The sequence below is a fragment of the Hydra vulgaris genome, chromosome 04 (genome assembly GCF_038396675.1).
Source record: "Hydra vulgaris chromosome 04, alternate assembly HydraT2T_AEP".
Lineage (NCBI taxonomy): Eukaryota > Metazoa > Cnidaria > Hydrozoa > Anthoathecata > Hydridae > Hydra > Hydra vulgaris.
In genome coordinates this window covers 39,315,001-39,332,500 of record NC_088923.1, presented here as the reverse complement: position 1 = coordinate 39,332,500, position 17,500 = coordinate 39,315,001, and the positions used below count along the sequence as shown (strand labels likewise).

Genomic DNA, 17,500 nt, shown 5'->3' with positions numbered 1-17,500 from the left:
AAGTAGACTTCTAAGAGATTTTTAATACTTTTAGTCCAGGTTCTTTGCCAGATCTTGGAGTGACAGTGGTACATAAATATTTTTAAAAAATATTGCTCAATATTACACAATGATTTTCTTCCATATCCGATAAATAATATAGTCTGATATAGTCATAAAAATACTAGTTAAAGATTTTTTGCAAACATGATCTTTAATTATATATAAAAAAATATATGAACCTATTTTGCAACCCTGGTTACTCCGTTATCATCAAATATTAAATCCTGAGTTTTTTCAGTTAACCAAAGATTACAAATACTTTTTATGAGGTGGACAAAATTATAAAGTAAATACTTTCCATCTACTGTTATCCAGGAACAAATGTGTACATTTAAAAAAAGCCTGATTGACACAATTCCCATCACATATAAAACCTTTTATATTTGCACTGACTGAATCAATTATTTAATTGGTTAATTTAATCTGTTCAAACAAAAAATCAGATCGCAATTTGGATATTGGTATCATTTCACCTATTTTGGTATCAATTAACACCTTAGGACCCCCGGTTAAACAAACAGCCATAACTACAAACGATGTTTTGGATAATTCCACTGGGTTATCCTCCGATCTACCAAAAAATAGTTCCACCATAGTAAAGTAAACTTTTTTAAATATATATTTCATCATGTAGTATGATACATAATTTCTGGTTATCCAAAAGAGAATTAAAAACTGGATAAATAAATTTTTTTCATTAGTATTAGAAATTTTTGAAGTAATTCGAGTGAGTGTTGAAATAGACAGAAGTTGATAATCATTTCTTAAGCGATTATATAATGTCCTTGATGTTGAAAAATATACAAAAGAGTCTATAATTATTTCAGGTATATAAAGTTTATCTCCAACTGTTTTTGGTTCCATAACCAACCCTTGGAAAACCCTGAAAGTGTTTGAGGTCGGCAAAAAATTGGCGTTTCTCGCTTTCTATGTTTTATGGTCAGACCTTTGTATCAAATATTTTTTGCCGACCTCAAACAAATTGAAAAATGAGGTCAGCAAATTATTGCTGACCTCATTTTTCCAAGGGTTGCATAACTAAAATATGTTGCCTAATTACTTCTTTTTTATTGGCCATTTTCAAGGAGCTTAAAAAATAAAAGTACCTGACCAAACTTAGACCAGGTGTTAACAGTTATGATCTGATTCACTGTTAAGCTAGAAATGTGACACCTAATTCCATAATGAAATGTTTCAAAGGTAAGACTTTCATAAATTCTAAGTACAAAAAAAGATATTCCATTAAAAAATTGTGAAGATTGTATAACAACAAAGTCATCAACCATAAACGATATAATTGGATATTGGTGATCACTGCTATTGATAAACTTGTTTTTAATGTCACAAAAAGTAGCTTTATCCCTTTTAAGAAATTTATCTAGCTCATCATTAAATGTGCTTCTAATGCTACTTAAAGATCTTTTGGTAGTTCTTTCAGTCGGATTAGCAGTTGGAATCTGAGATAAAGGTATTCACAGCCAAACAGAAGGAGCAATTTTTGGTCGATGTTTTCCTCCATGCACTATAACTGTATCTAAATTTAGAGGCCAGTGAAACTCACAGATAACAGTATACTTGGTAACAACCAAATTTTGGAATAGCTTTTATCCATTTTTAATGCTTAACGTTATCACTTGGAAACGGACACACTGATAACTTATTAACTTCACTAGATATTTTGATTTTTTCGTTTTGATAGTGTGACAAGCATACACACAACATTTATTTGGCATGATGATTTAATCTAAATTTTGTAAATATATTATTCGCTCTGAATTAAGTCTAAAACTCCATGTTTAAATTATATAAGTTTATTAACATTATATTATATTCTATTATATAAATATAAATCATAAACAACATGACATTTTATTTGGTCTGAACGTGAAAAAATAATTCTCTTTTGCCATAAAAAATTAGGCCTCCACAAAAAAATCCAGTTGCACAATGAATAGGCATGTAGTAGAGAACGCTATGACAGATACTGATAATGCCAACCTATTTGACCCCAAAACACCACCTATATGGGGTGATAGTGTACACATCAAGGTACCCTGTGATGCAAATTATGAAACCATTTAATTTTGTCCGTGGAAAATAATTTAACTTCAATGTTCAAATAAAAGTGAAATTTTGACTTTACAGCGTGACAAAAAAAAAAACCCTGTAAAATAGGAACCACTTGATATAATTTGGTAAAAACTTGAGCAAATATAGCATACGGCTGCAACTCTGGATAAAATTTCTTAACTTTTTGCTACTTATACCTCAAAATATTACCAATTACTGTGATGTTCATCATTATCAAAATAATTGTTACATAAGTGTTCTACTCTATAATATCAACAATTTTTGTTATAATTGTTTTGTTGCTACAACTACCATTTTAACTTTATAGACCAAAATATTGACTTGCTATTTAAATTGGTTTGACTTGGCTTATGCATTGCGTGCAAATATCAGCATTTTCTAAGATATAAACTACTGTCAAAATGCATGAAAATGCTAAAAAATGGTTGAAAGCTTTTATAAAGATACCAACATAAATAAAATACAAAAACTTAGATAACTAAAAGAATTGACAAATAAAAAGTTTGGAGGGCCAGTCAGTGCCAGGGCCAGGTTGGGGGGCGGTCAGAGGGAAATCTTATGAAAGGGAGAACAGTTCTTTGAAGAGCAGTATAAATCTTTTGTACGAATGTGTCATCAAATAAAATCTCACTTAAATTGTCAATAAGTATGACAAGTCTCATTAATTTAAATAATTATTTCCTTTAAAGGAAAGAATTTTGTAAAAATTATTTCCATATAATTCAAGTAATTATTTCCATGATCTTAATTGCTTGTAATTAACAACGTGTAGAACAATTTTGTGCAGGAAACTAGCGGGGGAAAAAGTTAAACTCCCTTCTTTGTTTACTTCAATACAAGTGAGACCTGAAACAAGAGGCACGATGTGTTATTGCAAAATCTACCAAATTGGTCGTTAAAGCTGCAAGAAAAACATCCTTTTAGAGAGCAAACTGCTCAGACTGTAAACACAACATCAAATAACAAGATATTAAAGCCAGATTTTTATAAAAATTTCTTCAGAGCAGGTTAACATTTGAGTGATTTCTTCACCTGCAGCGACTTAAAAATTACTGACGGAAAAAAAATTTCTGGTACAGTTTGGGTTGTTGCTCACTGCAAAGATTTATCAAGCCTTGTGAATCATGTTATTCAATCTTGTAAAATTTCTGGTGGATATTTTGTTAAGCTTGGAATTTGTGGTAAAGGTTTTCTCAAATTTTGTCGAAGCAAAGCTCACCACCTCAAAAACAACCTCTCACTCTTTCACCAAGGAATGGCAAAGACACTGGTGTTAAGAGACAAATTCTTGTTACGGTATCAGACAATTTGCCCGAAACACCCTTAAACATTGAACAAATCTGGTCACTGAATAATGCGAACGGAGTTAAACTAATTTTGGCTTGCAATATGAAAGTTGCAAATATAATTTGTGGTCTTCAAACCCATTCAAGTATGCACCCTTGTACATGGTGTGATGTCAAATCCAATTGATTTTCCAAATCTGGAAACTTGCGAACACTGGGCTCAATCAAATCTAGCCTCAAGTCTTTTCAGCAATCTGGTGGGGTTGTTGCTTGTGCAGAGTTTTAGTGCAATGTTATTCGAAAGCCAATCTTCAGTGGGCTTGACAATCTTCTGATTTTGGAAATAATCCCACAATGGTATTGCATCTCCTTATAGGAGTTGTCTATCATCTTTTCAAGATAATTAAATCTGTTTGGATAGAAGCTTTTATGTGGCCAGCTGCCTTCCACATTCAACTGAGCCTATGTCATAGGGGCCAGTTCGAAGGAAAGGAATGCAGGAAACTTCTTGGATTTTCAGCTGAATTTTGCTGAAATAATTGAAAATTTTAAAAGATGGTCAAGGTTTAAACAAAACAATAACCATCCAGAGTATAAAAAAAAATTGTTATGCTGCATAACTGATCTGAAGAGTAAGCATCTTTAAAGAACTCCTACCATAATAGTACCATACCATCCTACCATAATTTGGTTTATTAGATTAGACAGCAACATTTTAACCATTTTAATCCTTAACTGCTGTTAGTAATTATGAATTTTAATATTGCACGTAAAAATATTGAAGAGTGTTTGACTATAAGAGTATATTAGGCTATTTTGAATACTTTTGTCTTATAATTTAATCAGATGCTATTTGATGATAACATAATGTAAAAAATATGGTTTATATAGTTATTTTTTCACCTCATTTTAAAAGCCAATATATTTAAGAAAGTTACAAGGGCCAATATTATTTTTTTTAACAGAAAGTTTTTTTTTTGTTCTACTAAATGATAGCCCTTTTGCCAGGTTTTGTACTTTTTTTTTCATTTTGGCAGTAGGTTATACTTTACGAAATATTGAGTTATTTAAGCTATATTGTTACGCTACATTGGCATAAGCAAACCACATTTCAAATACAAACCACATTTCAAATAGTAAATCAATGTCTTAGAATGAAAATGGTAAATGTAGCAATAAAACAATTATGATAAAATTATAATTAGTGTCCTACTATGAAATTGATATTACATAGTAGAACACTCATGTAACCTTATTTTGAAAACAGTGATCAAATATCACAGTAATCAGTAATGTTTTAAGGTCTAAGTAGCAAAAAACTAACAAAATATAAACTAAAACTGCCATAAATCAATAACCAACAAACCAATCCGACTGTAATTTTTTTCAGAGTTTGGTGTAGCGAGATGCTACATTTGCACCAATTTTTATCAAAATATATGTAGTGGTTCTCATTCTACAGGTGTTTTTATTGTCGCACTATAAAGTCAAAACTTATGAACAAATATTATGTATGAGTAGATGACTTTACCTTTAATATTTATGTGACACTATTGCATGCATCTAAATCAAAGGCCTATTACTCTTGCAAATTTCAAGAAAAGGGGAAGGTTAAAGAGAAAGGTTTTTAAAGCCTAAAGTTCCCTTAAAATTGAAAAATGCATTATTTATATTAAAGAAATTGATGCACTATGATTTAAAACTACGCTACCTACTACTTTCAACGGAAAATAAAAAATCATTCCCTCTTCAATGACCATCAAAGAGAATTCTTAGAATCAAAAACATAACCATAGCTCTTATATATTACTCATTTTTATTTTAAAATTATTTATTACTATATAACTTATAAACTTTGAACAGCACAATGTTATAAATTGCAACTATTTATCTTTTGGTCTTTAAACTACTTTAAATAAATTTTAGAAGAAGCCTGAAGTCTAGTGGACAATAAAAAGTTAACTGGCATGTTTATAGCTGGAGACTTCATCTACACCACATTGAATGGTTAGACAATCTTTTTACTAGTGAGAAAAATAACTGTCAACAGAGCTTAAACTTCACCAACAATTTAGATAAAAATTACCTTTACCAACGCGTGTCTAAACAAACATTTCAAATTAAAGATAGAAATCAAAAATAAATTACTAGATTTTGTAGTAATAGATCCTTTTTACATGTCTATCATTCTTGAAAGAATGATAGACATGGAAATAGGATCTGACGCAAGGATCATTCGAAAAGGCACACAATGTCATTCAATAGTTAGATGTCACAAACAAAACCATAATATGCAAAGTCTATCCCAACAAATCGTACGCCTACAGGAAAGGTTATTATACAATAATGAATGAAGCACAATATGAAAATTACCAATTTGTACTTGTGTCTGAAGGAGATACAGTGCTTCCAAAATTTGAGGAAATTTTAAATGAATCAATGACTGGAATTAGAACAGCATTAAATTCCAATAGATTGAAAATTAGATTAAAACAATCAGACAAAAACAAAGCAATGAGCAACAACATAGTGAATCTGTATGTACTTAAACAGTGTGCATTAACTCACTCAAAACCTCTAACAATCATATTCAGCCTTACAATTGAGTTTGGCACAATACCACAATAAATAATTTTTTAACTAAGGGGTTGTTTATAAATTACTACATGCAATTTTCGACTGTTTCTTCACAAAATCATAACACTTAAGTAGCAAGTTTTGTATGAGTTGTCACAGAACTACCATCCCCCTCCCCCATAATAGCGTGACGTAATTTATGGACAACATCTAATCGTAGACAACACATTGTAATAGGAAAGGTTTCATCCTCATGGTTGAATATACTTAGTGGTGTGCCTCAAGGATTTGTTCTTGGGCTGCTTTTTTTTTTGGTATTTATCAATGACATACCAGGAACATTAATATGTATATGCAAACCTTACACTAATGACAGCAAGCTGCTGAAAGCAATAAAAGCCTTTTCAGATACAATAAGTTTGCAAGAGGATATCAACAATTTAGTCAAATGGACAAGTATAAGACTAATGAATTTAAACAAAGAGAAGTGCAAGGTTATGCACATTGGCGAAAAGAACCTTTGCACCTTCGCAATCTTTGCAATGATAGATAATGAGGTTGAACTTGGCAAAACAACAGTAAAATGTGACCTCATCAGTGGATCTTATCAGACATCAAATACCATCATTAAGTAAGAACCATAAAGTATTCTTCCACTCATCTGATTATGGAAATGTTCTATAACCTGTACACAGTGTTAGTTAAACTTTATATTGAGATTGCAATCCTTGTATGGAATCCTACTTTAAAAGGTGACATTCAAACTTTGGAAAATGTCCAACATTGTGCAACCAAACTGTGCCCTAAGCTCAAACATTAAATTGACTACATTGGAGGTTGTTGTATGGCAAGATGTTTGTATGGCAATCTCATACAAGAGTTCAAATTGTTGAGCAACATAGAGCACATTAAATGGCCTAAACTGCAACAATTTGGATTTTCATTACAAGCAAACAGACCAGCATCAATAATACAGTTGCGGCCGCAAGTCTGTTGTATGCTCAAATATAACTGAATTTTGCGTCATTTTGCTGTTTTAAGCTTGTTGAAAGCCTAGAAATGAACCAAAAAGCTGTTTGTTATATTAATTAAACTAATTGAGATAACCTTTTATTTAAAAAAATGAAATAGTTTCATTTTTTATTTGTTTATGTTGTATACTTTGTTTACTTTAGATTAATAATTTTTTACAAAAATGGAATTTTCACTTAAAAAACGTGGTCAGAGTTGCATTAGTTAACTCGGGTTTAACACAAGCAGATGTGGCACATCTTATTGTTTCCCAGCAAGTTGTGTCATTGACAATGAAACGTTGGCAAGGGACAGGTGATGTTAAATCAAAACGCCGAATCGGACACCCTACAGTTACAACTCCTGCTCCTGGCCGAGGCTCCCTCAACTTTCTTCCACAAAATACCACTATGAATGCAAAGAAATATATTATCATACTGTGTGAAAAGCTTTTGACAGTTACGCAGATTCACAACTACAAACTGTTTATGCATGACGGTGCTGCCTGTCATCAAGCAGCTTTAGCGAGAAAATGGCTTCAGGATCATGGGGTTGAGGTTTTTTTTTTTAATTTTTTATTATTCACCTCCTCAAGGCCGAGAAGACCACTATAGATGAGGAGGCTACATAATAGTGGTTATAACCCTCTCTCAACTCTTTAAATCCGAAACACAAACCTTGACGAACAAGGCTGCTGCGCGGAGAAACAAGTTGAGCGTGGTACTACCAGGGACGTGGTGGGGATCGAACTCGGAACCTCTCGCTTATGAAGCGAGCGCTTTACCACTACACCACTACCGCATATATAGGTTCTAGGTCCTTGACCAGGGCTGAGCAAAAACCTTAACCCTATCAAAAACTTGTGGCATTTAATGAAACTAAAGATTGACAAAGAGAAACCATCAAATTAAGATGATCTTTGTACCATCATTACACGTGTGTGGTGCACAGACATAACTGTTGATGTTTGTAAAAATCTCGTAAATTCTATGCCTGCTAAAATTGCTGAAGTAATTAAGAATAAGGGACATTGTAGCAGATATAAGTGATATGTAAAACTGAACTATATTACTGTTATGTAATTTTAAACAATGTTTTGATAAACTGCGAGATGTGTTAGAGACACTGTGTCCATTTAAACTTTGAATTTGTTGAAAAATCACTAATACAACAGACTTTTGGCCGCAACTGTAAAAGATCACAATCTTCAAATCAAAAAAAAAAACATCTTCATTTTGAGAAGCTTTCTTTAGTAGTTGTATTGCAATTGATGCGGTCAATGCCTGGTCAGTAAACTCTTTCAAAGCATTACTAGACAGATTTTTTTCAAAAATTTTATTAATTTTATAACTCATTAATTTAATATTTTGGATTTTAACTATATTGTAATTTATAATAAATAAAATATAGTGTAGGCGATTTGCCACACTATCTCTATTACTATTATTACTAATATGCAATAAACTTTGCTGAAGCATGTACATGTAATGGGTAATTATTTAGATAAAGCAAATAGCAATTATTTAGACAACTTCATGAACCTGAAATAAAAAATTTCTAACCTTAACAATGTTTGGATGATTAATTCTTGATAAAATATAAATCTCAAGTGGCACTTTTCCCAAATGATTATCATTCACCCATCCATCTTTAAGAACTTTCTCCTTTTTTATGAACTTTACAACAACCTAAGATAATAAAAGCATTTTTTCAACAAAAAGAAGAAACTAAAAAAAAAAAAGAAAAAAGTTGACAACTTGGGTCGCTTTCATGACTTTAACAAACCATGAGTTTAACAAAAGTTATTATATTATGTTAGATTACTCAAAAAGTAGAAATGCTTTGGAAATGAATTTTCGCAGCCGTCAATGTAATACTTTAAAGGTTAGTTTAAAATTATTTTCACTCTGAAATTTAAATCAATAATGCACTTACTTTTACTTTTAAAGCACAGTTTTCCATTCTTACTGTAAGTGTTTTACACTTATCGTATATATTATTGACACTTATTGTATATCTTAAAATCTGCTATGGTGTCTCTTTTATAATGTGCTCGCGGTTTCAAATGAAAGATTAATGCATCAGTAACATTTTATTAAACATTTTTACGTATATAGATTTACAAAAAAACACTTTTAAATAAACATTACTTGTATAGTAATGAAAATATTATTATGAATTAATACTAAAGATTTTAAAGTATTTCCATTACTTTAGCACATACCCTTTAAATTCTTAAACTGGAAAGGATAGAGTTTCATCATAATTATTGGAATCTTATTTTATAATTATTAGCAACATTTGAATGGAACTAGTTTGCTGACTCAGTTTCAAGGTTTTTTTTTTTTTTTGCAACTTTCTTTTTTTTTTCCACAATTTTCTTTTATTTTTAGCTTTTTCATTTAATAACTTTTTCTCCATAGCCAACTGTTTCTTTCCTAATCTTTCTTTCTCTATTTTTGACTTTTTATCTGCAGCTAATTGTTTCTTTCTTAACTTTTCATCCTTAATTTAAGTGAATTTTCTTGCACTTTTATCTTTCGAATTGCTGCCACGTTTTTGATGTTACAACTGATGGTAAACGTTCTACATTGCGCTTGGACATATAGACTGGTTGATTTCTGCTGCTATTTTCAAACTGAAACAGGCTGGTTTTGGTTCTATTACCGCTGCAATATTGCAATCAGGCATTTCCATATTGGCTATAACTTTCACATTTTTTAAATAACAAGTTTTTGATAGATTTTTATTACCCTGTTGTATTTCATCAGGTAAAACTATTGTCTTAAATGTTTCAGATAAGGCTCTTTTCCAAAAATGATATAGCAGGAGGTATTTAAGATCACCTTTACTAACTAAACAACTGCTCTAAAATATATGGATCAATGTACTTTTCAATAAAGGTTATGGGAGAGAAAGCTGCTAAAGTCACACTTGAATGGTTCTCTTCTAAATAAAGAGTTGAAGCAACAGTTGACTCAGATAATCTTTGAACAATTTTTGTGTAGTCAACACTATTAGCATCAAATGGAAAAATTCCAGTATTTTTAAAGCCACTTTTAACTTTATTTTCCATAGAATGATCGATTATAAATAAATTGAATGCTTCTGGCACACTTTCATTGTTTATTTCTTGTCCTTCATGGTCAATGCTCCATTGTCTACAAAAAGATTTTCCACTTTGCTTTCATTGGCCCAAAACTGCAACATCAAGCAGGTGAAAAATGTGTTGCATTTGGGAACAAAGCAACAAAAATTTTTCTATTTTTAGAGCAAAATCACTAAGTTTGGTAGAAAAATGTGACACATGACCATCAAAAATAATAATAACTGGTTTTCGTCTTTTTTCAAAATATTCTGGTTTTCTTCTTTTTTCTTCTAATTTCTTCTTTTATCAAAAATGGATGAAAAACATTTGTAATATATTAAAAAAAACATTCTGAGGTCATCCAACCATTCTCACTTTATCCAATACCCCATCCTGATGGAGCAGCATTTATAATTCTATTTGGAAGACAAAAATATTAAAAAAATTTTAACGATGGAGCAAAAGTTCCGCTGGCATTTACTGCAAATAAAGTGGTGATGCTTTTTTTATTACTTCAAGCGCTTTCATTATATGTATTTATTCCTCGTTCACCATTTAATAAATTAGTTTTTAAAAACAACTGAAAACCACTCTCATCCATATTAAAAAGGAGCACAAATCATTTAAATATTGAGCATTTTCAGCTTCAGAATTTCAGCAAACAAAATGGCTTTTTCAGTTATTCTTCCTCTAGCTCGGTTTAAGCAATCATCTTGTTCTTGAGATAACTGTTTGTGATGGCAAAGAAATGCATAAAACCAACCATTTGCAGGACGGTTGTTAGTAAATTGTGTTTTTATATATTTGGAACTCAAATATTTTCACAGTATCTAAAAGCTGTACTACAGACATGGCGAATCCCATTTGGTATAAATCAGTACTAGGTGAACACATTGAAAACACTTGTTTTCAATGTGTTCACCTAGTACCAATTCATATCCGCAGTATTGTATCTTCAAACAAGTTCTTCCAGATATTTTATCATAAAGCATCTTATAAGGAATTCCAAACATCTTGTTCATTTTGTACACAACCATACCTTTTTCAACAGCATTAATAGCATCAAGAAATTGACTATCTGTAAGTCTTTGTTTTGAGGTACAAGCTTTTGTCTAATATTTTTGCCTTGCCATTGTAAAAAAATTTTAGTAAAATAATATTTATTTTTATAGTAAAGAAACAAATTGATTATTCATAGGACATATGATATGTATGGAATAACATTTTTTTAGTTCATACTTATTGTACATTCAAAAATACTATATTGTTACTATAATGATGAGTGGTTTTAATAATATGAAAAATGATTCATGTTTTATTTATTTAAGTCAATTTAGAAACAAAATTTTATGTTATCTTCTTAAATTTCCTTGTTTTATTTAAAACGCTTCTAATAGCCACTGCTTAAAAAAACAGTATTTTTATTTGTTGGAGTGATAAACCCAAGGAATTCATAAAAGTAACTATGTATTGCGGCTTCTATGTATTGTAATAGAAGTGCATGACAATATTGTTAATATACAAAATATAAAAATAAAAAAATATTAACTACTTTTTGCAAAATTTATGTTAATAATAAACCTATGATAAGTGTGGAAACAACCCTATGTATTACAAAAATATTTGGAAAAACCTCTGAGAGAAAAGTTATTTGTACAATTAAAACTTAAGATTACTAAATTAAAAAAAAAACAATTTGTTGTTGCATAAAAGTTATTGAAATACTTTTTGTAAAGATTTCGCATATTTGAGTTGGAATCAAGATGAAATATTAAGTTTCAAACTAATTTCCAACAACTTCCCTTTCCCTACCTTAACAAATAGTAATAATAAACATGGTACCCTAAACAAAGTGGTAATAAACATGGAACCTAAACATGGTACACCTAACAATGGTAATAACTAAACATGATACACATTTAACTAACATCAGGCCTTCCCAGGAGAGGCGTGCGGTCGGTCGCTTTGAGTGACCACGCATATATATATATTTTTTGAGAGTTTGGCCACGGTTTTTTAGCATATATTAATGACGCATTTTTAAAAAGGCGCTGAAAAAACCTAACTAAATTGTCGTATTATTTTATTATTTTTATTCATAATTTATTCCTATTATTAATATAAAAATATGAACATAAAAATGAAATATATATATTTATACTTATTTATAAAAATTTTTTTTTTCTTATTACAATTTTTTTTTTATGTCTAGTAAACATTAAAAAAAAAATTTATTTATATTTATTTTTTATTTATTTATATTATAATTATTTATAATATATTTTTAGGTGTTGATTTTTTCAGCAACGATATTTGAGACAAGTCGAAAAAATAAACAGAAAATGTGACCGAAAACTTTTTTAATCAATTTTGAAAAATATGCTCTGCCGACGCGGGATGCGAACCCGGGTCTCCGCGGCGCTTTGTAATGTCTTAACCGAATGAGCTAAACATTCATATACTTATCAAGAACCTTGTAGATAATAATTCTTCTAGAACTTAGAAGTTATTTTTAGTAGAAAGACATACTTATGCAAAAAAATTTAAAATTCAAAAAAAAAAAATGTAAAATAAAAAAATAAAAATTTGTTATAAGAAAAAAAAATTCAAAAAAAATATATATATATATATTATTTTTATGTTATTATTTCCTTATTAATGAAAAGAATAAATTATTAAAAAAATTACAAAATAATACAACGAATTTAATTTGATTTTTTCAGCGTCTTTTTAAAAATGCGTTATTTTTAATATATGCTAAAAAAGCGTGGCCGAGTTATCCAAAAAAAAAAATATATCCGTGTTCACTCAAGGCGTGCGACCGCACGCCTCTCCTGGGAAGGCCTGAACATAATGTCCATTATTCAAAAAAAGAAAAACTAAAATAAGACCTGTTCTTTGTCAGATTTTCGCTCTGCAAAACTAACAAAACCAAAAGCACCTTTTCCAATGCAGTCAAGAGTATTGTACTGCTGCTTGAACTCACCAAGTCCAGGGTCTTCGGCAGCAGCTTCAGATACAGATTTTAGTAACTAAAAGCAGAAAATAATCATAAATTGTGGAGTTGTTTATGGCAAAAATACCAAAAAGTATGCTATAATTAAATCAGAAAAATATGTTTAAAATATTTATCTTACACCTCATGAAAGTATCCTGTGGAAGCATTAAAAGTTGTATTACAACTTGAAAGAAGAAGGTGTTGTCTTCCTTCGCTTTCTTCATCTGGATCTCGTGTTATCCATATGCAAAAAATTTGCTCACTTTTTTTACTGATCTTCTTTATCTTAAAAAAACAAGTTAAAACATTGTTGAAACGTATTTTAATTTCACATTTCAACACATTTAACACTGAACAGTTAAGCTACCTTTACAGAAGTGTTTTTTATTTATGATTATAAATTTGGTGTCATTAAAACTAAGATGTTATACTTAAATGACATAATAATTAAACTAGGACATAAATGGCTATTGCTAGCATAATGACATTAATAAATTAAAAAGAAAATTAGGTCAATTTTAAACAATGTACTAAAATAGACTAAGTATTAAGACATATTTATGACATATACAACTTGTTTTATAAAAAGATAAATATTACCTCAAAAAGAATAGGAAGAAGTGATCCATCTTTATGCTTAGCTTGTCCATAATACTGACCTTCAACAATTTTTGTTTGTACAACTGCACTGTCATCATTAATTGAATAATTTGATTTTTTGTGAACTGGTTCAAATTTCACTTTTTCCACAATTATATCATCTTTGTTCTTATTTAAAAATGACAGTTCACTGAAAGAATCACCTATAGAATCGTACAAAATGTCTTGCTTTATTTCATTTTTTAAAAGTGGAGCATTACTTTTTTTATTCAGATTGTCAGAACTTTTTAAAAAAGTATATTTCTCATCAGGCGAGCAATCACTAAATGTTAGCTTCTTTTTCTCATCTATTTCAACTTGTTCCCGATTTTTTTCCAGTTCAATTTTACAGCATGATTTTGGTGTACTAGATTCTAAATTTGGTGTCACTTCATCAGAAAACTTTTCGTCTGTTATTCCATCCAAAGGCACTTTGCCAATAGATAAATCAGAAAATTCTTCCAAATTTTTATATTCAGTTAATGTTGCTAGCTTGCTTTTTGTCTGGAATTTGTTTTCAACAGAAAGAAGTTCGATTTGTAAATAAAACTCGGGTATAATGGATGTAATATTCTGGAAAGTTAAAGAGAAATAATTGTATTCTGGAAAGTTAAAAAAAATAAATAATAAACATCATTATACCACCATAACATTAACAACATACACCGCCATAACACTAATAATATACACCACTATAACACTAATAATATACACCACCATAACACTAATAACATAAATCACTATAACACTAATAACATAAACCACTATAACACTATCTATTAATCAAATAAGTAATGAAGTGAAATATATTTAAATATATTTATTTTCCTATAATTTAGAAATTTATCATCACAGCAACAGTATAGTAAAATCCCTAGTATTGTTTTTATATCTCCCTAGTATTGTATATCTCTCTAATCCTAATGTCTCTCCAAAACCTATATTCTATATCTCCTTAAAATTATAACTTAAAGGGACAAGTTAAGCTCAATAACTACTTGAAAACAATAAACATCCCAAATAAAATTATTAACAACCAGGAAAATAAAATTTATATTTTTGGTTAATCTGATTGTTGCATTATAAAGCTTCATAATGAAAAGAACTACAAACTGGAGTCTGTCAAAGCTCTGCAGATTTTGTTTTTTATAATAGTTATCAATAATTTTACCAAGTATGTAGCACTTTGTGACTAATAGGGTATCAAAGGTTTGAATGATTTAATAATGCTGCAATAAGACTTGAATGAAATTGGTAAATGTATATATGCAGGCCTCGCTTTAAATAAAAAATCCTCAATGCAATAGCCTAATAAGAATTTGACGTCATAAAATTCTCTTAATTTTTTTATATTTTAAAGACATTTTTTAAATTACTGCAATAATATTAATTACCGCAAAAGGAGTAAAATATTATTTAACATAATATATTTATTTATTTTCTTTTGTTTTTTTAATATTAAATAATTAAATTTATTATTACATTTTTAAAAATATTTGATATTAACAAATATCTTTCTTTTCTTGACATTTTATGATCTAGAGAATGTTATGATCGAAATCCTAAATCCAAAACATATTCTTTAGAACATTGTATAAGTTGTTTGACTAATTTCTAGCCTCCCCAATCACAAGATCTTTTTCCTATTGGATTTTTATAGAATCAATCAGAAGTAATGTGAATAACTAATGTCTAATGATGCATAAGATATAGAAAAAACTAATTAGTTAGTGGCACAAAATTGACTTCAATAAATTGGATAAATCATTAAGTAGAATACCAAGAAAATGTATGCAGTTATTTTCGCTAATGGTAATTAATTGGCGAGTAAATTGTAAACTAATCTATTGGGAATTTATATTAATTTTTTTGTAAACCTATAAAGTTAGGAAGATAACATTAAGTTCAGGTAGATTTCGTTTTCAGTTTTTCTCCCAATAGTAAATATAACTTTAATATCTTGTATCGAGTATGACCATTCAAATAATTATGGATGGCAGTGTATATATATATATATATATATATATATATATATATATATATATATATATATATATATATATATATATATATATTAGGGATATGACTTTTTAATTTTTTTTCAAATAAAATGTTTCCTGTATCATAAATCGATGAACTTTTACCTAAAATCATGAAAAAAGGCCCAAATAGCTTTCTGCAACAAAAAAAGGTCACCCCAAAATAAAAATTTGATTTACCATTTTTATACATTCATTTTTGACCGATGTTTTTATCTTAAGCTTAATTCTCAGCTTAATTCTATTTATTTCATTATTTTGTTATGAATTTATAAATATAACGCCACACGTTACCATGGCAACGAAACGGCAGTGTGCCGGCAAATACTTGGAATTGTTATGTGATGACGTCATTGTGTTACCACGGTGATATAGACGACTGTAACAGACTGTAGAAGATTATAGAACTTAGTAGAACATTCTGGAAGCTCTAAATAATTATATAAGCGAGCTGCTGTCAGAGCTCAGTGTTGATAATGTGAATAGTTCTATGAAGTACTCTGCGTGTAACTGAGCTAATAAGGAACTACTGTAGCGAACTAAAGACGCTGTAAGTGTACGAAGTATAAGTAGTTGTAGCATTATCGTTAGGATACGGACTGGATTATCGAACTGTTATCAACATTGACTGGATTATCGAACTATAATTGGATTACTATACAGTTAAAGTATTTTATTAATTAAACGACTTTATTAAACGGATATTTACGCTCAGCTATCCGTAAAGTCGTAACAATATTATATGATGTCTCACAAGAAAAGTCATACCACAGTAACAAAGAACAAGAAGACTTGGACTAAAAATTTGGTGAGATTTCAAGAGTCACACAGAAGAAGAGGAAGAGTGGCTGTAGAAGAACATTCACTCGATGAAAAATCCAGAATACCACTTCAATTGCAGATCGTAGGAAGATACCAGTTTTTCGGAGCATATGTTAAAGGAAGAAAAGAACGAATAGACCAAATTTCTAAGGAAATTACAAAATTGTGGGACAATAAACTGAATTTTCCACGTGTGTCTGATCAAGTGATAAGAGCAAAGCTTATGGAAGTGCTGAAGGTCTATGATAAATGTGTCAAGCGTGGAAAATATGATGTTCTCAATGCATTATTTGACATCACGAAAGTGAATGGCCAGTGGTTATCCTCGGAAGATAAACGTCTATACCACCTACAAAAAGAAAGTAAAGGACAGGTGGGGTACTCAACAGGACAAGTGGCAAGTAAAGAAACCATTCACCCTTCCAAGAGAAGGAAAGTCCAGTCTGGAACAGCAATACCTTCCACATCACAAGTCCTGTCTACCACAGACAGTGGTACTGAATCTGAAAACTGCAAAAGTAAGAGTGAAGATGATGAAGACGACGACGGTGATAAAGACGATGATGAGGACACTCAGAAAAAAACTAGAAAGCACTACAAAAGTAAATTTGCTGTAAGTATGGTTACATCAAGTGGAGTTTCCACAAAGAAAGCTGCTAAAATATGCAATGTATTATCACATCAAGGTATTGATATTCCAACTCCAAGTCAATCAGCAATTTACAAGTCCATATTCAAAGAGGCAGGTAAATTAAAAAAAGAAATGATACAACAACTTAAAATGGAACAGTGGTCCTTACGCTTTGACGGCAAACGAATAGATGATAAGGAATATCAGGTAGTTGTACTTCAGAATGAAAGAACTTACGTGAAACTTGATGCACTGCGTTTAAAAGATGGCAAAGCT

At 30.0% G+C, this 17,500-nt stretch overlaps 1 protein-coding gene across 1 annotated transcript in view; it reads right to left on the bottom strand.

Annotated features, from left to right (window-relative positions):
• LOC100201502 (PAS domain-containing serine/threonine-protein kinase) overlaps positions 1-17,500 on the bottom strand; it is a 75,499-nt gene that overhangs the window by 9,132 nt on the left and 48,867 nt on the right. Inside the window, exons 8-11 of the mRNA XM_065796320.1 lie at positions 13,694-14,305; positions 13,235-13,378; positions 12,987-13,127; positions 8,570-8,695 (exon numbers count right to left, since the gene is read on the bottom strand). Of these exons, the coding sequence (XP_065652392.1) occupies positions 8,570-8,695; positions 12,987-13,127; positions 13,235-13,378; positions 13,694-14,305 (1,023 nt within the window). The remainder of the gene's footprint in view (positions 1-8,569; positions 8,696-12,986; positions 13,128-13,234; positions 13,379-13,693; positions 14,306-17,500) is intronic.